This window comes from Manduca sexta, chromosome 4 (genome assembly GCF_014839805.1).
Source record: "Manduca sexta isolate Smith_Timp_Sample1 chromosome 4, JHU_Msex_v1.0, whole genome shotgun sequence".
Taxonomy (NCBI): Eukaryota; Metazoa; Arthropoda; class Insecta; order Lepidoptera; family Sphingidae; genus Manduca; species Manduca sexta.
This window is the reverse complement of record NC_051118.1, coordinates 30,520-55,650: the sequence shown is the minus strand read 5'-3', so window position 1 is coordinate 55,650 and position 25,131 is coordinate 30,520. Positions and strand designations below refer to the sequence as shown.

At 35.2% G+C, this 25,131-nt stretch overlaps 4 protein-coding genes across 4 annotated transcripts; 2 read left to right on the top strand and 2 right to left on the bottom strand.

The window, feature by feature from the left end:
* Window positions 1–419: 419 nt before the first annotated feature.
* LOC119189923 (eukaryotic translation initiation factor 2 subunit 1-like) lies at window positions 420–5,441 on the top strand. Its single transcript, XM_037440743.1, has 7 exons — window positions 420–569; window positions 657–894; window positions 2,724–2,952; window positions 3,554–3,786; window positions 4,024–4,139; window positions 4,769–4,880; window positions 5,302–5,441. Exons 2-7 carry the CDS (start codon window positions 657–659, stop codon window positions 5,370–5,372), a joined length of 999 nt encoding a protein of 332 aa, XP_037296640.1. The 5' UTR covers window positions 420–569; the 3' UTR covers window positions 5,373–5,441.
* A 201-nt stretch (window positions 5,442–5,642) lies between these two features.
* On the bottom strand, window positions 5,643–8,280 carry LOC119190313 (endonuclease G, mitochondrial-like). Its single transcript, XM_037441987.1, has 6 exons — window positions 7,975–8,280; window positions 7,477–7,679; window positions 7,012–7,135; window positions 6,545–6,657; window positions 6,088–6,268; window positions 5,643–5,750 (listed from the first exon to the last, which is right to left on the bottom strand). The coding sequence occupies exons 1-6, from the start codon at window positions 8,170–8,172 to the stop codon at window positions 5,643–5,645; spliced, it is 927 nt and encodes a 308-aa protein (XP_037297884.1). The 5' UTR covers window positions 8,173–8,280.
* Window positions 8,281–8,537: 257 nt separating this feature from the next.
* LOC119189920 (probable phenylalanine--tRNA ligase, mitochondrial) lies at window positions 8,538–10,892 on the top strand. The gene is made up of 3 exons (XM_037440739.1): window positions 8,538–9,226; window positions 9,511–10,155; window positions 10,694–10,892. Exons 1-3 carry the CDS (start codon window positions 8,711–8,713, stop codon window positions 10,859–10,861), a joined length of 1,329 nt encoding a protein of 442 aa, XP_037296636.1. The 5' UTR covers window positions 8,538–8,710; the 3' UTR covers window positions 10,862–10,892.
* A 5,801-nt stretch (window positions 10,893–16,693) lies between these two features.
* On the bottom strand, window positions 16,694–24,685 carry LOC119190311 (the record flags this gene model as incomplete). The annotated part of the gene is given in 8 exon segments (XM_037441977.1): window positions 16,694–17,970; window positions 18,283–19,206; window positions 19,318–19,360; window positions 20,417–20,498; window positions 21,611–21,778; window positions 22,355–22,494; window positions 23,333–23,489; window positions 24,544–24,685. Coding segments are annotated over 8 exon segments (2,933 nt in total), but the record flags the coding sequence as incomplete, so codon positions are not given.
* Between the last annotated feature and the right edge of the window lie 446 nt (window positions 24,686–25,131).

The window sequence follows — 25,131 nt, the reverse complement described above, 5'->3', positions numbered from 1 at the left end:
ATAGGTTCATTCATGTTTTAATTGGCCATAATGAATTGGGAAGATAAACGCGCGCTAAACATAACTGCTTCATTGAACAAATTATGAGAATGGTTTGTTTATTTCCTGACACTAGAGGTGTAATATATAATTATTATTTCTTTGATATAATTAAGTGAGCTATTTGTACAGACTTTTTCATGTACATACTCAATCGTCTGTTATTAATTTATTATGCAACTATAACGTAATACAATTATCTGTTATAATTACATTATTTTGTCTAATATTCACAAATAAATTATACGATAAGTATTAAAAAATAAAACCAAAGTATATGTATCTGTGAATATTACTTATGTATTTTATTGTTTTTTTTTTGACACGCTCGCTTTGCGTGCCGTTCCGTTCTCTATAACACAAATGTCAAAGTGTATAAACTATATTGAACTATATAATTCTGTGAAACCGAACGTAAGAGGCAAAGCTGTCTGCCTGTTTTTAAGTCAACGTGAACAAGTTAAAGTTTCATCATCATTTTTGTAATTTTTTGTTATTAACTTGAATTCAAATAGATATACAATAACAAGGTAACATTAATAACAATAAACATGCCATTTTTAGTACTAAATTCCTGGTGCAACAAGTTTTGGAGGTTATAAAACGTAATTTTGCAGATGCCACTGTCGTGTCGGTTTTACCAAGAGAAATATCCTGAAGTGGAGGATGTAGTGATGGTGAACGTGCGGTCCATCGCCGAGATGGGCGCGTATGTCCACCTCCTGGAGTATAACAACATCGAGGGCATGATTTTGCTGTCAGAGTTGTCCAGAAGACGTATTAGGTCTATTAACAAACTGATCAGAGTGGGTAAGACAGAGCCCGTCGTCGTCATCAGAGTGGACAAAGAAAAAGGTTTGTAACAATCGACCAATTTTTATTAAGTTCAGTCAAAAATTACTTTGTTGATTGTCTTGACTACTATATAATTTTTAGTATATAAATATCTTGAATTGGGAGAGCTTCTGTGTTTATAACTATAAAATGCAAAACAAATAATTATAAAAAATTATAGAATTTTATAATTGTAATTTAGGGTTTGAAATTGTAATGTTGTGCATAGCTTTTATCAGAGTTTGCATTTAGCATTGTTAACACTAGTATATACATCCTTTTTGTATATTTATAATTTATACTTTGTAGCTATGCCCCAATATAAATAAATTGCAAGGATATTGAAATATTATAACAGTTAAATTATAGTAATACTTGCTGCCTGCATTTTGCCCATGTGTTAATGTCTATTAACAAAAGTTGTTTAATATTGCTTTATAGACTTTTATATGGTAACCTCACATACATTAAATAATCATTAATATACTACTAAATTCACAACATGCCTCTAACAACATTTGATTAGCATGTTAAAAAAATCTAAACAAAATTATCAAGAGAATCATGTTAACATCATTTTTCATATTCATTTCAAAACCTCCAAAATGTGCAAACTTTCTCATTATCTATTATACTAAAAACTCAGCTATAGAAGATTAAAGATAAGGCTATGAAGCTAACAGAATTTTTTTTTTCTGATTAAATCACATTCTATGGTTAGGTTGACACAATGCAATTTTTTAAGTATGTATGTTCCAGGCATCATTTTCCTATTTTTATGATTGGTGCCATACTAATCCAGGAGGTTTGAATCCATGAAAAATTGCAAAATATGATTCATAATTATTTATGTTACACATGTTACAACATTATCTATGTTACACATGTTAAAAAAAAACAAGATTATACATAAATTCAAAACTAATATACAGACAGACATTAAACTTATTTACAACTTATAACATTAAACAGTATAATTAGTTCTAGATCGGGCATGATATGAATTAGTGCTCAAAAAGTTATTACTAATATGTTAATAATAATATAATAATAATATCAGCCCTGTATTATATAAGTGCCCACTGCTGAGCATGGGCCTCCTCTACTACTGAGAGGGATTAGGCCTTAGTCCACCATAGAATTCCTATAGAGAACTTCTCAGATGTGCAGGTTTCCTCACAATTTTTTCCTTCACCGTTAAAGCGAACGATAAATTCACAAAGAATACACACATGATTTTAGAAAAGTCAGAGTCTTGGGATTTGAACCTGCGGACATTCGTCTTGGTAGTCTGTTCCACACCCAACTAGGCTATCGCCGCTTTTTATATAAATGTATAAAATATGTAAAACATATGTTAATGTGTGCATTAAAAACATGCAAATCACTATAGGAGAAAAATATGTAGTATTTTACATAGGTGTTTTGTTATTATACAGTAGATTGAGTAACCATAGCATGAGTGTAAAATTTTAGTATGCCAATCTTCCTTATGTCTGCTCTATACATTGATATATACAACTAAATACTACATTTTGCATTTTGAACATTCACTGTGTTCAACTGAATTTAACTGTTATCCAATCAAACTGATTTTAGTACGGTGTCAATATTGATGCTTGTAGCTGTGTACGGAGTGCGCTCATAATATAAAAACGCTAGTCTAAGTGCAAACTTGGATGTGAATAAAAAATATTAATTAAATCAGTAAAATTATTTACTATTTAAGTGACAGTGAAACTTTGGTTGCCATTTTAGTTCAGATTTTGAACGAATAGTTTATATGGACGTTTGTGTCTATATAATATACATCAATGGCTCCATATAATCTTAAAGCTCCTGGTTTACAGGTTACATAGACTTGTCGAAACGTCGTGTATCTACCGAGGACGTTGACAAGTGTACAGAAAGGTATGCTAAGGCGAAAGCAGTGAACTCGATCCTGCGCCACGTCGCCGAGCTGCTCCACTACGAGAACTCGGAACAACTAGAGGAGTTGTACAAGAGAACCGCTTGGCATTTTGAAGAGAAGTACAAGAAAAAGGCGTCAGCATATGATTTCTTTAAGCAGGCTGCTGTGTAAGTAAATATTGAGTTTATGATATGTATCTAAATATTTATTTGGCATAAGGAAACAAGTTCTACTGTAGTTTTATAAATATTTATTTCGGACACTCCTACACTATTACTCAAATAAAATAATAAACTAAAGTGATAAAGTATAAAATGCTCTGAATTCCAATAACTACATAAGCAATGAGAGAAAAGCCTTCAGTAGGCAACAGCTTGGCTGTGCCTCTGGCAATGCTTTGGTTCATGGGTTGCCGATGCTGTTTATTATCAGACAAACCGCTTGCTTATTTGACTACAAAGGCAATAAAAATAGAAAAATCCTTGAATAAGAATTAAAATTAATGAACTTGCAGATTTTTTTACTGTTGAATATAAGACATAACATTAATACCAATTTATTTATTTGAAATAAAATATGAATAATGATTACTAGTGATGTAATGCCAACGAAAAATATGTGGAATCAAAAAAAACTACTTTGAGCACTGGACATAATAAAAATTGCACAGGTGAAAATGTTCATATCCAAGTAGTGTAGGCATTTCATTATTTGCACCCTTATTTCCAACACTTATCATTATTACTTATTGTAATGCTCTAATTCCAGAGACCCATCAGTCCTCAACGAGTGTGGACTGGACGAAAACACAAAGGAGGTACTCCTTGCCAATATCAAGAGGAAGCTCACCTCTCAAGCAGTGAAGATTCGCGCTGACATAGAATGCGCGTGCTACGGCTACGAGGGCATTGACGCGGTCCGCGCTGCGCTAAAGGCAGGCCTTGCGCTGTCCACCGTGGAGATGCCTATCAAAATCAATTTAATTGCACCACCTTTGTATGGTATGTTATTGTTAAGATTTTGATATACAAAATTTGCATATCAAATCCTTGTTCCATCCCAAACTAATAGTTCTCTCCTAATGTATATTTTAAAACACGAATTAAGCCGTGTTCGTTGAAACCTATGTGCCTGTGCCTATTTGAGCCATTTAAAAGTATATTTAATGACTGAGATCTAATCTCAAGTACTTTTCTGCTAACCGTCACTACTTTGATACAAATAATATTTATTTCTAGTAATGACAACGTCAACCCCCGAAAAGACGGACGGCTTGAAAGCGCTTCAAGACGCTATCGACAAAATCAAAGAGACCATCACAGTCGCGGGCGGTGTGTTTAATGTGCAGATGGCGGTGAGTACCTAATACTTACACAAGTACTTATGTATTAGTAAGTTCTTATAGCAGGATTTCCTTCTCTTTAATGCAAAGAAGAGGAAGCCAGAGCACTCACCAAGTATCCTAACTCATAGTATGAAAGTGACTGTTTATTTATTATGCCTCCAAGCTTTTACTACTCGAATTGACCTTGAAATAATGTTATACACAGTCTAAAATGGTTTCTTACTGTAATCTAAATTAAATGCAAAAAATTGTTTGGATGTTTGTTAGAAGTAAATGCAGAAATAGCTGAATGGATGTTCATGAAATTTAGCACAATGAGACCATGCCCTAGAGTTATCTAGGGCATGGTCTCATTCACTCTCAAGAATAAAATGTAGCCTATGTGTTAACATAGGCTACATTTTATTCTAGTAATTTGCTCCCATGAGAATTAATGTACATTTTTATTCCGATTCTTAAATAATAGCGCTGGCGTCTTACCGATAAAGCAATGAATGATTGCAGTATTTTAGAGACCTTTGTATTTTTTCACGCGGGCGATGCCGCAAGCAACATCTCGAGTATAAGCTTATCCAAACCTACTAGAGTTTGGTAGACAATATGAATTGCTTTTGAAATATTTAATGTTACTTTACCAGCCTAAAGTGGTGACAGCCACCGACGAGGCCGAGCTGGCGCGGCAGATGGAGCGCGCCGAGGCCGAGAACGCGGAGGTCGCAGGAGACTCCGCCGAGGAGGATGAGGACCAAGGTACTTGCTATTTTAAATAATGTTTAAGTAGCAAATGGGCAACCTGATATTAAACATCTGCTGCTGACTGAGTACTTTTAAAGAAGAGTTGTTGAAATGGGTAACCTGACGATAAACATCTCATAACTGAGTACATCAAATGATATTGATATTGCCTTAACCGCACAACTGACACAGTTTGTATCTAGATTTAGACCAGCCATAGTCTGTAGTTGCGTGCTGGTTTTACGTTTTTTAGCTAATCTATTATCAGCTGTTATTTACTTAGTTTCGATCTACAGTAATAATATTTATTTTTTTTATTATATTTTTCTTTAGCTTAGTGAATAATACTTGCATCAAGTTAATAAAAATACACCAAAAGATAGCAGTTATTTATATGTAGTAATGCATTAACAATATATCAACTCATTCATTTCAGGAATGGGAGACGCTCGCATGGAGGAAGAACCCCAGCAGAACGGAGCCTCAGACGAAGAGGAAGAAAACTAAATCCTATATATATATTGTAAACACTAATGCAACTTCATGTTATGCTATAATATACACCGGTTTTATACACTAGGCGTTTGATTTTTGTATTTTGTGGGGGGGACTTATTAACAATTGGTAATACATTTTGGAGCACAAATTTAGTCCGAATGTCTAGTCTTTAACTAACTATATCATTCAATGTCATTTCTACCAACTGCTTTTTTCTGAATTTATACACAAACCAAAACAATTTAATTTAAATAAAATATGGTTAACATTCTATAGAATTTATTCTGTACATAATTTACAGATTCCATTTATTCTATTTAATTTACTTCTGTGTAGCTTATCAAAGAATAGAAGACCAGCTGCTTTTTCTATTGTTTCTGGTGGCACCTGCAAAAAGAGATTTATAGATTTGTACTGAGTTTGAAATAATGTGCAAAGGGAAATAACTAAATTTGATGAATTGAAAAAAGACATAATATTATAGATACTTTTAGAGGAACTTTAGAAATTAAATATTTAAATAATTTGTCTGCAGCACATTTTTTTTTTTAAATACAGAAAACACTGTAAAACAATACTCCACAGACAATTATAATCCATTTTGTTACCTCAATTAAATTGCAACAATTCCTTTACACCACACGAATTAATTAGATACAATTAAGCACTAAATAGTAGACTTGTTTTTTTTACCTATAACACACACTAATAATAACAAACTTACCATATACATGGAGACTGGCGTTTCATCTGGTATCTTTTGATTCGGCATCACATAAGCCTCCATGTCCAGAGTGCCATCTGGAGCCTCTCCGACTACAACTTTGTAGAAATGGGTTGGGACAGCCACTGTATTAGCGCCTATTACTTGATATTTCACATAAGATTTGCCATCAGATTCCTTCCTGGAATAAATATAAGTATAAATGAGGAAAAATAAACCTTAAATTTTTTTGTCGCATAGGCTAGGGGATTTATATGTGGCTCTTATTTGTTGAAAATCTTCTTTTCTTTTCTTATTGCTCTCTCCTGCGCCTAGGATGGCAAATTTTAAGTCCACCTCAAGTGGCAAGGACCCATGCTATGTCACCGCATGATTTGCAAACCGGAAAATAGTGAATCTGTATAATTGGTGTCTGCATAAACTAGTCTCTACTGCATGCAGTTAGTATTAAAATTACCTTGGTAAATACAGCGGTCCTGTACAACAGTACACATTATTGTATACATTTGTCAATTTTCTAACATGTTTCTCTAGCCTGTTCCACGCATGCCTGTTGAAACCTTCTCCTACCTGAAAATAACGATTAGCATATTTATGGATATTTCGGCCTTTAAAATTTCGTCGTATTAAATTTTAAAGGCCGAAATATCCATGCATATTAATTATTTTTACGTTTTTCTTTCAACTGCGAGAACTAATCACTAACTAGACGTGAATTTAAATTCTTTACTTGTCAATACTTGTTTAGTTACCCAGATTAAAGGTGAAACAAAATGTATGAAAATGGACCTTAACAGTAACAAAAACATTTGAAACATTTTATCTTGTATAAAAATATCAACACTTGCCAAATTTGTGTAGAATTGTACCCATTAGACAACAATACATTACCTAGCTATAGAAATAAGGAATAAAACTTCATACCTGAGGTGCCATGTTCGTTAAATAAAATGTTTGTTCGACATGCTTTTGTGCAAGCCTGTGATTGCCAGCAGCCGCCATATGACCACGATCGAAGCCAGATCCTTTATAGTCACTATTCAATGACCTGAAGTGTGAAGAGTTACCCCAGATTTGATACTAGCAGAGTATGAATGAATAGTCATAAAATGTAGTCTTAATAATAATATAATATCAGCCCTATATTATATACTTGCCCACTGCTGAGCACGGGCCTCCTCTACTAGTGAGAGGAATTAGGCCTTAGTCCACCATGCTGGCCTAGTGCGGGTTGGTAGACTTCACACACCTTCGAAATTCCTATAGAGAACTTCTCAGATGTGCAGGTTTCCTCACAATGTTTTCCTTCACCGTTGAAGCGAACGATAAATCCACAAATAATACACACATGATTTTAGAAAAGTCATAGGTAAATGTAGTCTTACTTACCTAAAAAATGGATGAATACTTTCATCAGGCATAAAATCACATTTACTCCTGTCTACTTGGTCATTCTTCTTGATGTGCTCTTTGGTTAAATGCTCGAACACCCAATGCGGCACGCGAGTGCGACGGTCATAAGATAGAACGTAATCATCATAGGAACGGACATGGTCCAAACCGGGAAAACCATATTTCATAATTTGGGATATCTGAAACAAATTATCGACTTTATTTATATGTATGTAGTTAGATAATTAATAAATATGGAAAGTCACTATATTCTTTTTTCTTCTTTCATATTAAAATTGTATTTACAGATGTATGGATGGGTAAAAAACTTTTTTTGCTTAACAATTATTTTTGCAGAGTTTCTATGAATGAGGTACCTAGGTACTTTTCTATTTCATTAATCTGAATTCCATAAAGTACAAGTTACCCAACTTGCTTGTAGTAATTGGCCTTTAGTTAGGTATACGAAAAAAGTTAGTGGTACTTAGTCCATACCCTACTGCTGTCGCTTCCGGTGTCAGAGTACGGTGTTGCTGCGGACACTGTTCCAAAGATCGGAAGCCCCGGCATGCTTCTCAGGCTCCTTCCATCCACCATTAAGGTCTCATCGGCATTTTTATTTAGTCCAAAATAGTAACCAGTTAATCCAACAGCACTCAACTGTGCCAAATAAAAAATCTTTTTACGAAACATGTTTTACGTGCCAAACAAGATTAAAAAATAAACAATAATATACAGTCCATTCAGAAAACGAATAAAAGTTATTAATAATAACCAAATTTTAGAATATTTTAGGTTATGTAAAACTGTTTTGACGCGTTTTATTTTTCCTTTCAAGTAATCAAAGGAAGGTGTCATACATTTAAATACTTTTTATTTGTTTTTTATTATTAGGGATTTTTTTTTGTTTTATTGACTATCTATGATTCTCAGAATAATAATTAAATCTCATATTATAAACTTGAGCCTATAAATATACTTACGTAAATAAATTACGATAATATCTTATTATACACGAAGCAAAAATAAAACAAACTATCCTACCTTGAGAAAATCAGCTGTGATCTGTCACACTGTCGAACAAAAAATATATTTGCAGTAAAAAATAACCTGAAAAAATACGAATATTCTAAGAAACTACAGCAAATATAAAATAGTGTACATGGCAAAATATTAACATTTATATATTAACTGCATGAAGGAGAAAAAGTACTAAAAGAAGTTATAAATCATGACAAAATTATTCTTAAAACCAAACCGCATATATTCGATAGTTTTATCAAAACATAAATACAGCACAGCGCCAAAATCAGTCGCAACAGTTCGTATAGGAGACAAAGACTACCCTTCGGATGAATATACTAACGTGACACCGAAAATTATTTCATATTTGGGTCGAAATTTACATTTACAGAGAAACAACCCCTTATCCAGCGTTAGACAGAGAATAGTGAATTATTTCTACTCATCTTTCACTCATGGAGGTAATCCTACGTTCAGTGTATACGATAATCTATCTCCCATCGTTACTACGAAGCAGAATTTTGATGATTTGTTGATTCCCGCCGACCATCCTAGTAGAGCAAAGTCGGATTGTTATTATGTAAATAAAGACATGCTGCTCCGCGCGCATATGACGGCGCATCAAAGCGAGTTGCTTAAGTCTGGTCTAGACAACTTTTTAATGATCGGAGATGTTTACAGGAGAGATGAGATTGATTCAACCCATTTTCCTATATTTCATCAGGTTAGTATGCTATTGTAAAATTAAGGAATATAAAAGATTTTTATTAACATTTCTGTCTGATCTCAATTTTGCCTTTGAATAGATATGATATGTATTGAACTATTAAAAAAATAAAGCTTAAGTTGTCATTAGAGAGTTTTTTCTCGGTTGTTTTGGCATCCTTTAATAAACAAAACTCATTTGTCAGAATCCGTCATATGCTATGACCTAAGATATCATTTGATATGTTGGTGATATCTGTTTATGTTTAATCCAATTCTTCACATTGTTTTTTCATATTTCAGGTGGATGCAGTACGATCACAGCGGAAAGATGAATTATTTCATGACAAACCTGATTTAGAAATATTTGAACCAACATTTGATCCAAAGAATCCACAGGGTTTTATTAATTCCATAAATGATCCTATGAAACAAAGTTGTCACACATTAGAAGCTGCGAAATTAATGGAAGTGCAGTTAAAAAACCATCTGTTAGGTCTAGTAAAAGTGTTATTTGGGAAAGACATTAAACATAGATGGGTGGATGAATATTTCCCATTTACGCACCCATCATGGGAATTAGAAATTTATTATGAAAATAAGTGGATGGAAATTCTTGGCTGCGGGATAGTACGGAACGAAATATTGACCAATGCTGGTTCTACAAACACAATTGCTTATGCATTTGGCTTGGGGCTAGAGAGACTAGCAATGGCTTTGTATAAAATACCAGATATAAGGTTAATGTGGAGTACTGATTCTGGATTCTTATCCCAGTTTGAGAACAAAGATATAAATGCTAAGATTACGTACAAGCCAGTGTCTGTGTTCCCTCAATGTGCCAATGACATTTCATTCTGGTTACCACCTAATTATACCATTGACACATTTGTAAGCAATGACTTTTATGACTTAGTCAGAGACGTGGGCGGAGATATTATTGAGCAGGTTGGTATATTACTATACATAGATTTAGTTACATATAATACAGATGGAGCAGTAGTTCATCAATTAATCTAAATAATTCATCTTTTTTTTTATACTAGGACGGCTAAGCGACCCCACTGCACCTGATAAGTAAAGTTAGGTCCAATAGAATATCGACTGACGAGAGATGATTATCCCCCGGCAGTCGACACAATTATGCCGGCTTGTTGGAACCAGATATACACAGGTTGATCCCAGAATGTGACTTTAGTGGACCGCTATAGCAGGTTTTAACACCTTGTCGCTATCCAGGGAGGTCTACATTATATCCCACCACCAGCAAAAAAAGCTATCCTATATTAGTAAAATAGTTGGTTATTCTATTATCACGGGTACCAAAATAATTATAACATATACATATCCATAAATAATACCCATGCCTCAATCTCATAGGGCTCAGTTATTTAGAATTTAAACATTTAAAATTCACAAACAAGAACTGAAGTAAAACCATGTTCACTACATTTTGTACAAAAATAATTATCCCTTTTTATTTCAGGTAAGACTCAAAGACAAGTTTGTTCATCCCAAATCAAAGAAACACAGTCTATGCTACAGCATAATATACAGGCATTTGGAGCGGACACTCACCCAGGTGGAAGTGAATGAGATCCACAAACAAATTGAGAAGGCTGTGGTTGATAACTTTAATGTTACTATCAGATAATTGTTGAATAAATGTAGTAATGAGATTATTATTAGCATCATTTATTTATACATTTTCAGGGGCAGGCCCCCACCCTAGTATCGTCTTTGCCGTCTAAAAAAATATCGGTAGCTACATCAACGGGTAGATGGAAATGTAACTCATTCACTTTTCAATATCTTTTAGGTCCCACGTAATGTTTTATTATAATCGATGTTGCATGCGGCTTCGCCCTTTTAGTAAGCATGTACCGTTACAAAAATTACTAAAATCAATGACGTTTTACAAATAGACGCGTCATACACTAACAAAATAGGACATATAAACGGCGCACTATTTGCTATAGTCACGTACCTGTACATATAATTACAAATTGGCTCGAAGAAGGAATAAAAAGATGCAGCATACATTCGTTGGAAAAGGATATATATATATATATATATATATATATATATATATATATATATATATATATATATATATATATATATATATATATATATATATATATATATATATATATATATATATATATATATATATATATATATGGACAGTTACGTAACAACGTTAAAGCCGCACGCTCATTGGCCGTCAAGTCGGGCAATTACCTTACTTTCGTCTTGCCAGTATTGAGCTCGAACAACGTATCTATGTAATAAAAACATCTTAGACTAAAATACTGTAGCGAATTATAAAGCTACTTGTACGAGGCCAGTGCCATTTATTTAAAAAAAAGCCTCAACATACCATTCCCGTGGGAGCCATGGGAGGACATGGTCTCTCCATGTAACAAATTTCAGCTCTTTCTTCTTTTAGTTCTTACAAACATCCAACCATTTTCACATTCTTTAGCAATTATAATACTAGTAAGAATTAAGATAATTAAAGATCCTTAAATTAAGGGTTAGATTAATAAGTAGGTACACAATCTTGATATCTGAAGATCGATCGCAGAATCCCAATCAGAATGAAGTTTTTGATATGCTTCCAAATCACTTATTTTCATTGGTCAATTCTCGTGATCGGTTCGAAAATTAAGATTAATATCGTTTATGAAGTATCCAGATAGCTATAGCGATAAATCATTAATTTTAGTCATGTTATGCAATTTTGGAGAATTTGACAAAAATAGGATCATAAGAGATGATTGTAGTTAATTAATCAGTTCTTATATGGGATAAGATTGTTCGGATGTCGAAACGCACCCTTTTATTAAGCATTACAGTGAGGTTTTGGCTTGGGTTTTATAGCCGGCCAGCTACATAACTGCAATTTCTTTTTTTGTTGGTAAAAAATGGTTGCTTCTCTTTGTCATATATAGGAAAATCGTAAAAACCTAATTTTAAAGTGTTTTCAGACCTTGTATTCGAAACTAAAGCCTCGCAATCCATGACTACCTCTGGCCGACAAAGGACCCGAGTATGAAATTAAATTTAATAAAACTACCATACTCATATCACTTTTTTATTCTTAAGTTACAGATTCTTCACAGAAGATACAAATAAATCACAAGTCACATGGTATTAGGTATTAACTTGTATACGGTTTGAGAAATGGATATATAAAACAATTAAAATTAACGAATACAAACGAACCTTATACAGGAAACATCATAGATCATTCTCAATACAGCTATTATAACTTATAATTACCATAGGTATAGTGTCGATCACAATAGTAATTAAAACTAGGCTAAAGTAACTCCGAAGTATCTTATACGCACAACAAAAAGATTTAAAATAGGTACATATATTTTGCCGAATTGAAAAAGTTGGAGCCACATTCAGCATGAAGTAAATAACAAAGAGGAAAAGTAAATATTACTTATATATTTTTTAAATCCTGTTCCAAATATAAAATATGTTCTATTTGCAACACAAATTTCACTGACTTCACGGTGCCTGTGTAAATATAGTGCATAACAAAACATTCTTTGCTGTTTATCCACGCCTCAAAATGCTTTTAGTTTGAGCTTCACGACATTATATCGACATATTTACAATTATCCAGACTTTACAAGTCAAACATATTCATACATAAAATGCTTTAATTATCAGCTCGTATCTATTTTAAGTCTTTTATCACCATTGTTCTCAAAATTCAGAACAGAACAGTTGCCACGTAGTTTGAGACTTTCTTCAAACTGGACTAAAAAAGGAACTATAAAAATAGTACTATTTACATAAAGGCCTCATTCGAGCAAACGGCCACATTCGATCCATGTACATTTACGACACGAGTTGCCGGCAAAAATATACAAATATTTCTTCACAAAATCAATTTTAGGTCTTCTAGTAAATATGAAACTACACAAATATTCCTTATTAGATTTGTGGCAAGTTTAAAATGATATTATACATTAAAAGGAGATGCAAGAATCAATGAATTTATTGGCATTATCATCATGAAACTAACGAAAAATATCCACATTGTAAAAAAATTAAACAACCTCAGTAGCCATAGTATATATATGTTTAGTTATTTTTATCTTTGATAAATTCCGAATAGATAGCTTCTAAAAATACGGTGAGCGAGCCGTTTTGATGGGGACACCGTCTTAAGCCAATAATTGACACTGAAACTCAATTACTGACAATTTTAACACTATTTCTATTATAGGTACACGAGTCTATATAGTACATGTAAGTGAATTATTAGTTTAACAGTTATATCATTATGCTTCATTTATTATAAAATGCGAAGAAAGCGAAATATAGTCTATTCGTGTAAAACATTAACACGTCATCACGGTAAAAAGGTACTTAAATAAAACTAAGTAATAAATACTTCGTCGCTTTTGGTAAAAGGGAATTTTCCGCCGGACTGCCACCAGTCATATGAATTTGATCATCAGGAAAATTTGCGTCCATAATTATAATGATATTTTTCCAGAATGGCTAAAAATTAAAAACCATTCTAATAAACCGAGGACGTGCCGGTCAAACACCTAAAATGCAATCTTCTTCACCGGCATCGTCAGGGATAAGATCGTTATCCTCCATTAGGAATGGTTCACTTGGCGGGTCTTCAAATAGTCTAATATCATCTTCAACGAGGGCTGTCGGGTCATCTTCAGGACCTTTACTCAAATTTCTTGCTATATTAGGATGTTTGTCTAATTCCTTGTTTAAATTAAAGACAAAATTAGATTTAGGTTCCGCTTCTTGTGCTCGTTTTCGTTTAACTTTTTTAATAAGAGGCTCATCGTCTGACGATTCGCTCGGACTCAAGTTTATGGTCGCCTCCGGTGTATATTTTCTTTTTTGCTTAACATGTGGAGCATTGTTCTCTACATTTGGTTTTGTTGGAGACATATATGCCAATCGTACCTCCCTCGAGCGGCCGAGAGGTGTTTTAATAATTTGTAGATTATTGGGCAAATTGTTCTTGTCAACTTGCTTCAGTATTCGTGGCCTTTGCAAGGTCCTGAACATCGTTACGGGTCTTACGTTATGCATTTTTGACTTCAACAACTTTACCAACGGGCTATTAGTTGGTACTTCTCTTACGTCAGCCGGTTTTTCAGTATCATCATTTACAGCAGAAAACTCAACATCTTCAGTAAGATCAATAGTTTCTTTAGGTGCTATAGGAATCTCACTGGTAGTAGAGCTTTGCGGTTTTTTCTTTAAACAAACGTTTATCGGCACTACTATGCCAGTATCAAAATCTAGTTTATAGAACTTCCCATTGTTATGATATGCGTACTTTAGCTGCGCGAATGATGATACTGTATTTAATTCGTGGGTAAGTTGTAATGTGTTATCTGGCGACGGTAAACTTGTCGATGGACCAGGAATATACGGATGTAGTGGAGGGATACATTCATTTTTCGCAGGAGACACTTGTACAGGCAACGCGTCCTCTGCTGATATGCCAGACATTTCCATTAAATCTGAAAGTATTGTTTTCTTGGCACTTGGTGCCCTTTCGTTTTTTTCATTTACATTATCATAACTACTTGATTTTTTAACTTCGCTATTTACATTAGCGTCAATGACAGTTCGTGTATCTAAAAGTGGAACCGTACCCGTGGAATTAATAGATGGGTTTACCATACTTTCTTTATTTGGTTGTTCTACGACTTTATTAGAGACATTTAAGGTATCTTTAGAACATTCTTTATTATCACTAGGAAGTTGAATGATATTCTGAAGAATTTGTGAAGTTAGTACATTATCATTAACTTTATTTGATGATATTTCTTCTACTAGCGTGTTGGTTTGGGATATTTCTATTTCTTCTAGACTCGAATTTAGGCTGCTATCGTTTCCATTATTTTGTTCATCGCATGTGGCAGCAGGGGTCGAAATAACATTATTGTCATTTTTTGGCGTCGACGACATTTCATCGTCAGATATATCAACTACCTCATTTGAAATTCCGTCGGTCGTAGTTGCTGCTGTCGTTGAAGTGATCCCTGCTGAATTCATTTGCATTTGAACTGTTTGTAAAAGTGCCGGCATCCTGGCTTTATCTTCAGGACTAAGCTCAAATCCGGATTTCATGATGTAAGTTAATTGGCCAGTATGGGGTAGCACTAACTGAACTCCTTGTGGTAACGGTAGAGAAGGTGCGGGATATTGCGGAATTGGATTTCTAGTTTGGCTTTGGCTTGATTCTTCCATTGAACTCGGAAACTTGATGTCAGTCAAAAGAATTTTATTAGTGCCCAAAAAAATAGGACATCCAACAGGAATCTTCATCATTTGTTTACTATTTAAAATTAATACTTTGTCCTTATTACTTGATTCGGCAGTAACTTTTACGTCGTCATTTTTTTGTACAATGGGTTTGTCTATATTGTCAATCACAATTGGTTTGCTATACCTTTGATTGAGAGTTTTCTTCATTGAACATGTACATTTTGGCTTTTTATCTTCCTTTCCTAATTTAGCTGGTCCCTTATAGGTTTCTAATAAGGGTGTTGGTTTTTTGGTAATTTTAATAGTAACATCTACAACATCGTCATCTTCAATAACCTCTGTAATTACTGGTTTTACCAATTTGGTATCGTCGCGGATTGGTATGTTTAAATTATTCCCTACAGACGTCACAGGCGCCACGGGCGTCACAGGTGCCGCCGTCGTTTGGGGTTTGAGTAACGTTTTACTTAATTGCGTTTCATCAATTATTGGTATATTTAGTTTATGGTGTTCAACTGCAGAAGTTGCTCCCAAACTCATTAAAGATTTTGTTACTCGACTTACATCTTGAATTGGTATACCTAATTCTAAGTAATTATTCTTTGTGGGTGATACAATAATTTTAGGCATTACTTTAGGCTTGACTAAAAGAGTTTCGTCATAAATTGGAATGTTTAGATCTATACTTTCATCATCTGGTTTTTGTGAAGTTAGCGATTGGTCAATAACCTCATTAATCAACTCTGGTGACGCAAAACTAGTGTTAGGATTTAAAGAGATTTCTTCTTGCACTGCACTTGTTGCAATTGCACTTGAATTAAGAGAATAAACGCCGGCAATGGTCGGCACATTCGTGTCCTGTGAATGCTCTGCTTGTGACAGAGTATTATCTGGTACATTATTTTGTAAATCATCCTTTTGCGGCACAGAGTTCGGCCAACGTGTTACTGGAACTATAAGGTCTGGGCGTATTTTGTCAACAGCAATCAATTTTTCTAGATCATCCTTACAACAACACTTACAGCTATCAGCATTCAAACATGCGTGCACCCTTCTACGTTTACGAGTTTCATTATTATGGATGGCAATTTGTTCCCGCGCCCAACAGCAAAGCGAATTTCCATAAACTACCTTTGTTACTACACGACGAGGCGCTTTCTTAGAAGTCTGTTTTTCTTTCGAAGGTTCGTTTGACTCCTTTGGCTTACTTTTTCTCTTTCTGAGGTGGTTTCGTATCTTTCTTCTTTTCAACCTTTTTTTTCTGCTTGTTCTTTAACTTTGAATATGATTGTTTATTATTTTTCCCATGAAACAGATGCAACATTTTATGAAGAGTATCTATTGTGAGGAGAAAATCATCATGTTTCACTTCCAGATAGGGAAAAGCTTTAATCCACGAAGGCCTTGATGGCCTCCATGGCCGGACTCCCTTGACTGGACCCGTGGCAGCCTTTTTTTGGTTCTTTTGTCTGTTTAGTTCAGTCGTTACCGAATTTTGTCTATTATTCAATGTATTTTCAATTGGTTTCTTAAACACTGGACTCGGAGCTGGAGCTACTAACATTTTAGCTAAAAGACTTGCTTTTTGCCCTACTGTGCTTGTGTTCTCTTCCTCACTTTCTTTAGCTACTTCAGATTTTGAGGTCTGGGCATTTAAATTATCTTCATTTGTGCTAACGTCAGGTTCGGTTTTCATATTCACGTCATTTGAGTTTAAACTATTACTTATATTTTCAGTTTGAATAGGTTTGACTTCTGCAGTTACTAATGGTTGGTTTATTCGCCTAACTTTCGTTATATCCGGAGGGTGGATCACTTTGTCCCTTTCTACAACAGTAGCCTCAGATTCTGAATTTGAATCAGAGCTATATCCACTTTTTAACTTTAAAACATCGTCCAACCTAGTACTATCAATCAAAGTTTGGATCGGTATTATGGATGGCATTACAGATGTTGTTTTTATTTCATCCTCATCAATTTCAATTATACGATTATTATCAGGTTTTTTCAAATATATTGTATTGTTAATTAACTTCGATTCAAAAGCCTTTGTTAAATCTATGGTAAGTGGCTTGCAAGCTTTGAGTAGAGTCCTGTTTTGCCAAGAACTAAGAAATCCAGCAGTCAACCTTTTTAATCTTGTATTGAAATCTGGATTCTTACACAATTGTATTGGATTGTACTTACGATTTTTTGGTTTCTGTAACATGTAACTAGATGGTGATATTCTCTGTCTCTCAATTCGCTTCTTTTCAGCGTCTACACTTCTGTCGCTTATCGGTTTACTTTCAAGTATTATTTTATTTAATAATGTTTTAACATTTATTGTATTAACATCTTTATTCTTCAATATGCACATGTCGTTTAATTTCTTTGTATAAACTACTGGATCTAAAAATAGTTTCTCATCCAATTTGAATTCTTGACTCTCGTTGGAATTTCTAGTGACATCGCTATTCTCAGTTACCCCGCTATTATCTCCTGTAATGAAAAATATACGTATTAAAATGTATGAATAATATATATCAGTCCTGTATTTTATACAGTCCAACTGCTGGGTACAGGCCTACTCTACTACCGAGAGGGATTAGGCGTTAGTCCACCACGCTAGCCTAATGCGGATTGATAGACTTCACACCCCCTCAAAATTCCTATAGAGAAATTCTCTGGTATAATATTAAAATTTATATTAAGCCTAAATTACGACGCTAGTATTATAATAACGATTATAACTAACACTTCAGCTGTTAGTATATATTTCATGAAAAGACTGCAATAAATATTTACACGTACCATCTTTAATTTTAAATATAGACTGATCAATATCCGCCACGCCATCATCAACGAGTTCAATTCCATCGTCAGCAAAGTTGACATCCTCCGAAATCTCCCCAAATGTCGACAGATCTATATTACCGAATTGTAGTGTTCTAACGTCTACATTATCAGTTTTGTTTGTGTCCTTCTTTACTGATTTAACATTTTCAGGTATTCTAGATAGTACTGCATCTGCTTCGCTATCTAGTTTGAGAGATACTGTGTTTAATATAATAGGAGATACGTCCGTAATAAGTGTTTCTTTTAAAACATTTCCATTGATTACTTCAACCTTATCATCGGAGTCAACGATAGGATCTTCAATATCAATGGCCAAGCACACTGGCCCATCGCTGACTTCTTTCGCTTTATTTGATGCATCATCATTATTTTCTTCATTACTTTCAGATACATTCGCAGGCCATGGGGCGGTCTTTGTTAAATTATCTATGAGTGACAATGTCTCGTCTGTCATATTAACGTTGCCGAAAACGTTCGTTATTTTTGGAATAAATGACCCATCTGTATCAGTATTTTCTTCGGCAGTACATTCGTCATTGATGATTCCGTCTTCAAAGCTGCTGGCAATCGTTTTTATACTGTCTTCCTCTGCTGTCAATTCAATGATATCATCATCATCGATGTTATCGAAAAGTGTTTCTTCGGCAACCACACCCGCCATAGCTAAGTCAGTTTTTTTCGGTTCCTCGTTTTCTGTGTAATCTACATCGGAATCTTCTGGTTCAACTTTAACTTTTACCTCTGTGACTGGATTGTTATCATCTTTATCATTGTTAACATCAGTATCCTCTTGGCCGTTTTCTTCGTCCGAATCAGAGTCCTGCAGCAAATCTACTGTTTCTATGTTTGGTTCCAGGACGATTATGTCTGGTGAATTTTCTGAAATATAACGAAACAATTTATTATATTAATAAATATAATATACGCCCCATGATACGATAGGGGTCATAATCCCTGTATTTTTTTTATATAAGTATGTACTTTACTTACCGGCATTAGGTTGTGGTAAAACTTTAATATTCTTTCTGCGTTCCTGTAAATAAAAAATACCTTTTATAATTAAAAATTATAATTCGTCTAATGATTTCTTGTTTCCGCGAATGTAAGACATTAAAATTAAACTACTTCTCGGATTTTATCGCGGTTTTAATATTTTACTTTTCTCCCGACGTCCCCCACGTGACCATGAAGGCTGCAGTCTTCAAAACGTCGGGACGTCGACGACGTCATTTAATTTTTATAATTACTCATCGAAGTATCTTGAGGACTAGGAAACGTGCCTACTATAGCAGCACCATTCTTAAATATTAAGGGCCTTTTTAACAACTGCTGAGTTAATGCTAATCGTCACATAAATGTGTCGGAGATCAAGCTAATAGGGCACGGTCCTATGTTTGATTTTGTACATTATTCTATATATTATGTAATGGTTAATACAAAAAAAGCACTCCTGCGAGAACTGCTTAAAAATTTGTTAAAAAAATGAGGCAGTAATATTTCAATTATTGCAATGTGTATGCTTCTAATAGTCGTTTGAATATGAAATGTCTTTGTAAAATAATATAGCGAGAATATTGGGAGTTGTACGACAATAATTACTTATATCGTGAAATGAATATTATAATTGATTATAATAATATTATGGGGGATATAAGTGGACTGGAGTATGTGTAGCTTAAGTCAATTTGGTTTACACCCGTCGATATGCGGATGACAGGTGACCATTTACCATTTTTTTAATGCCTTTGTATCAGGGGTGTAGCTACCGCTCTATCAGCCGTATTAGTTATACTAGGCCTCCGAGCTTTGGGGTCCCTCTTGGCCCATGCATACATTAAACTAAGCGGGCACTCAAAAGTTCGCACTGCCCTGAAGAGCCCTCAACAAATATAGATATTAGGCCCCTATATGGCAAGCTACGCTACTGCTTTGTAAGCGAACGAGCAAGCGGTCCGCCTGATGGTAAGCAGCATCCGCCTCTTGCTGCCTACCGGGCAATCCCATCCCATGATCATGACCATCAAATGATAGTCCAATCACTCATCAGGTATGCTATTTTAATATTGCTAGTTCGTATAAAAATACTCACAAAATCGGCGGGTAGAATGATGCGACTTTCTTCAATACTAGTTTCCCAATCTGGAAACTTTTCAATTATGATCTCTGGAAATCTGGAAATTGTAAATAAATACACCGTAAATACCTCGCTGTGTCGCTTAGCAACTTCTTAACCATTCTAATTACATTAGTTGTGAAGGCATCGAGAGTGATAACCATTATCCGTACAGATGTTAAAAAAAAAGGATTTTACGTAAGTACCAAGGGCGTAGCTGCCGCCGTATCAGCCGTATTAGTGCTACGGGGCCTCCGAGCTTTGGGGTACCTCTTGACCCATACCTACATTAAACTAAGTAGGCGCCCAAAGTTCGCACTGCCCTGAAGCCCCCAACAAAAGATATAGGACCCCTCTTTGGCAAGCTACGCTACTGATAAGTATGTATTTTATCCAGCCCTTTATAAATTTACAGAGCTGGACAAAATACAGTCAGATTTTAGGTAATGTAAATAGAATTAATCCAGCCCAACTCATTTCATGTTCTACACTTGTTTTTTAAATGTACTATCAGACAATCTTTGTTGGGAAATGAATAATATTTTTAACCGACTGAAAAGGAGGAGGTTATCTATTCCAAAATGAAATTAATGCATACAATTTAAATGTCACAATTATTTAATACTTGCTCCCATTTCTATAGCATTAGTTGCTGTTGTTTTACGTAAAAATTCTAACGAACAATCTCAGAAAAATCAAATCATGCCAAAGGCATTCTTTTACTTTATTGCCCTCATAAAGTATATACAATGGGATAGTTTCCTATGATTGATTTAGTTTATTATTTTATATGTAACAGAAAAAAATATGAAAAATGAAGCAGTTATTCATTCAAATTTAAATATTGTGAGCAAAAGTGGAGGCGTGGTGGGGTTGTCGTGCTGTCCTTTTCTCACTCACGCAGGTTTATGGCCGGTGGCATTCGGTGATGTCACATTTCAATATTACTGTAATTTGACAGCTTCCCTGTCCACCAAATTTCAAAGCTTATAACTTATTTATAACTGCGTGGATTTTTAAAATTCTTTTTCCGATTGATTTTGGATGAAATACATTGTTGATGTAAATAATGTGTTGTAAATGTATTTTAAAAAAACATGTCAACTACCCTTTTACACGAAATTACGTACAATACTTTATTATAATGTGGCAACCCTATTGAACACCTACCGTCTAGCCATAGTCCTTTGTAATATTGTGGGTCGGTACTGCTCGGCTTTGGTCAACATCTTCTCGTTGCCGCGGTACGAGTGCCAGTATTCGTAAAACCGGCGACGAGTCTCAAATTTTAGCTGATACCATCGCTTCTGAAGCAGCATGGGGGAGCACTGATGTCCTCTGGAATATAGGCACGATATGAGCTAATTTGTTTATATTTTATGCGATAGTTTAAGTATAAAATTGGCGGGAAACGTTGTTTCTTTTTCAAAGGATCTATTTAGTTTATTTTAAATGGGTGTATTGTTTGCAATCATGGGGTGTCGGACGGGGGAGAGGTTCCGATATTTTATATGTACCTCCACACCCTACGAAAATACCACTAAGCAGGTGAAGGTTAGTATATGAATGAGGAGATTGAATTTTTTTATTTTGTTTTTATAAAATCGCATAAATCATGGTGATTCTTTATAAATCATGGTGATTTACTTTCTGATTAACATAAAAAATTACGAAGATATCACACTTTTTTCGACCGCAATAAAATGATTGGGCGCGAGGCCGTCTGTCGAAGCCGTGACGTCACTACCGTCAAGAGATTTTTATTTGGTCTATATATTTTAACTAGATGACCTCGCGGCTTCGATTGGGTGGTAACCCAACGCTGGGCACCCACACCAGTCTTGGAACAGAGGTGTGTATTTCGGAAGTGGACCTGCGACTTTATATAATACTTATACTTATCGTAAAACTTACTGTGTATTATAATAAACAGTGGCCGCTGTCCACGCGTCGGCCAACTCCTCACCCGACTTCGTCTCTACATCGAATCGCTGCACCAGCCCGAACAGGTCTATCAGAACCTTATTGTCAGGCTTGTAGGGGTCCATTGTGTGCTGGTTACAAACATATTCATTAATCGCCTCATTGGTTTAGCTGTAGCGTGCTGTAGCTGTGAACCTTGGTGTGCTAGGTTCAATACTGAATTCGGTTTGAATATAGCCTATAATAACGCTAGTGCGCCTGCAGCGTTGCAGTCTGAAGGTGGTCGGAAAGGCCTTTAGTCTTATGAAGTATTGATGGTTTTCAATTGGATAAATTGTACTTGATTCAGCAGATAGATATTGAAGGAAACTCTCCTAGCCAAATTTTGGCGTCGCCGGCCAATATCGGCGGAGATCAGCCAGGCACGAAGGAGATATTATAGTGCACAAGTGCGTGCGCAATACACAGGTGCACTCTCTGTTCCTTCACTCACATAGTCCAGTGAGACGGCAATCCAACATGACCGGAGAAAGGTCAGGTGCAGGACCAACGGCTTTACGTGCTTTCCGAGGCACTGAGGTATCACCTCGCCGACTTACTAACTTAGAACTGCGGCTGAATAATTTTTAAGATGGAAAAATAGTCACAATAATTTTTGGCTGATCCCGGAATTCGAACCCAGATCTTCCGCACTGTACACCACCGTGGCATTCAGCAGATATATGAATGAAGAATAATACAAGCATTTTAGTATACCATACTAACTTGCACGGGCATCCTCTACCACTAAAATTGTTTCGGCCTTAGTCCACCTAGCCTGGTAGGGCTCAGGCCAAATACAGGTTTCCAGAGGCCTGCTCTAACACTTAAACTATTTCGATCTTACACCTGGCTTATGCATGTAGAATGCTGGCCAAGTACAAGTTTCCAAATATTTATATTAAACCTGTTTATAATAAACCAACTCACCAATCCTATAACGTCCAGGTCCTCATGTACCAGCACCTGGTCGTACAACTGCCAGTCTGTGAGCGACATGCGAGCTATATCTGGTATGCAGGTGAACTTATCTTCAGCTACCAGTAAACGCCTCAATTTTTTCTGTGTGAGAGACTTCATGTGCTCCCTGTTGGAATTATAGAAATAACTAATAAATTTCCTCACGATTCTTTCATTCACCGTTAAAGCAAACGAAAATTCACAAATAAGATACATATAATTTTAGAAATATCAGAGGTGTGTGCCCTTGGGTTAAGAACCAACGGATTTCATCTCCGCAGTCCGTTCCATACCCAACTAGGCTATCGCCGCTTTGATTAATAATTACCTTACTAATATTACAAATGTCCGAGGAGACGGTAATTCGACATATATTTTAAATTAGAGACTTCAATAATAAGGAATACAAGGAATAAGGTAAAACAAAGTAACAAGCTTCGCTTAGCAGGTATGGGGAAATAAAAGGATAATGCGTTGCGATTCTCACCGGTGAGGACATAAGCCCTAGCCTAGCTAATCTACTAGCTATAAGAGCCTTATCAATAAACTAGTGTTATCTTTAAGTAGAATCTTAAGTAGACATTTGAGATGGCCTATTTAATAAGCAAAATTTGACTTGTCATTGAGAGCCTCCTGTCAGCTGAGTCGACGCTGTTTAATTATCATAACTCAGCTGTCAAAATCCGTCATATGTTGTAACTTAAGATATCGTATGAGATGTTTATTAAATAACGACGATCTTAAGATACTGACTTTAATTTTAAAAGCGTCTCAACTTAACAGCGAAATTGAGTAGCACCGTCGATATATATGTACTACGTACTAGATCTGGCGTTTCGTACACTCATTATGTTCGACTCAACTGTACTGCAATCCGTGCACCTAACTTTAGTATGATTTCAACATTGACAGCTTGTGGTTGCGTACGAAGCGGCGCTCATAATATAAGAACTCGAGTCTAATTGTGAACCTGGGTGTGAATAAAAAATATGTCAAATAAGTAAAATTATTTGTTGTTCAAATGAATAAATAAGTTATAAGAGTGAGGTTTTGTTGCCATTTTAGTTCAGATTTTGAACAAATAGTTTATATGAACATCCGTGTCTATAAAATATACGTCAATGAGTATTACCTATTACGCGCCTGAGTAAAGTTTTTGAATACGCGCGTTATAAACTTACCATAACTGGCGGCAGTCGCATCCCATAACCTTCTTCATTTCTTTCCAGACATCTGCTTCGGGAATCTTCTGATGGATCAGCATCCACGCCACCGACCGTATCAACCGACGCTTGAACTTGTCTAACTGGCCCATTTCGGGTTCTGGAGATATAGAATATTAAAATGGAATCATGTTTAATTAAAACGAAAATACTTTTCACTGGTGGTATCTCATATGTAAGAGTCCACCTGGGTAGGTACCACCGCAATGTCTATTTTTGCCACCAAGCAGCAGCACTCTTGTGTTCCAGTTTGAAGGATATTATAGCCAGTGTAACTACCGGACATAATGAGACTTTACATCACACGTCTCAGGATGGCAAGCACAGTGGAATACCTAACAATACTTCGTAATTCATGGTGTTGGATGGTGTTTCTACTGTTATGGATGTATCGCTAACCATCAGGCGAACGGTAAGCTGTCTCGTAATTAAATGTAAAAAAGCAGATGTCGAGCATTAAATAAATAAATAACATTATCTATACATATCATAAAACAAAGTCGCCAAAAGCTGTCTATCTGTATGTGATCGATTTTCTTAAAATCT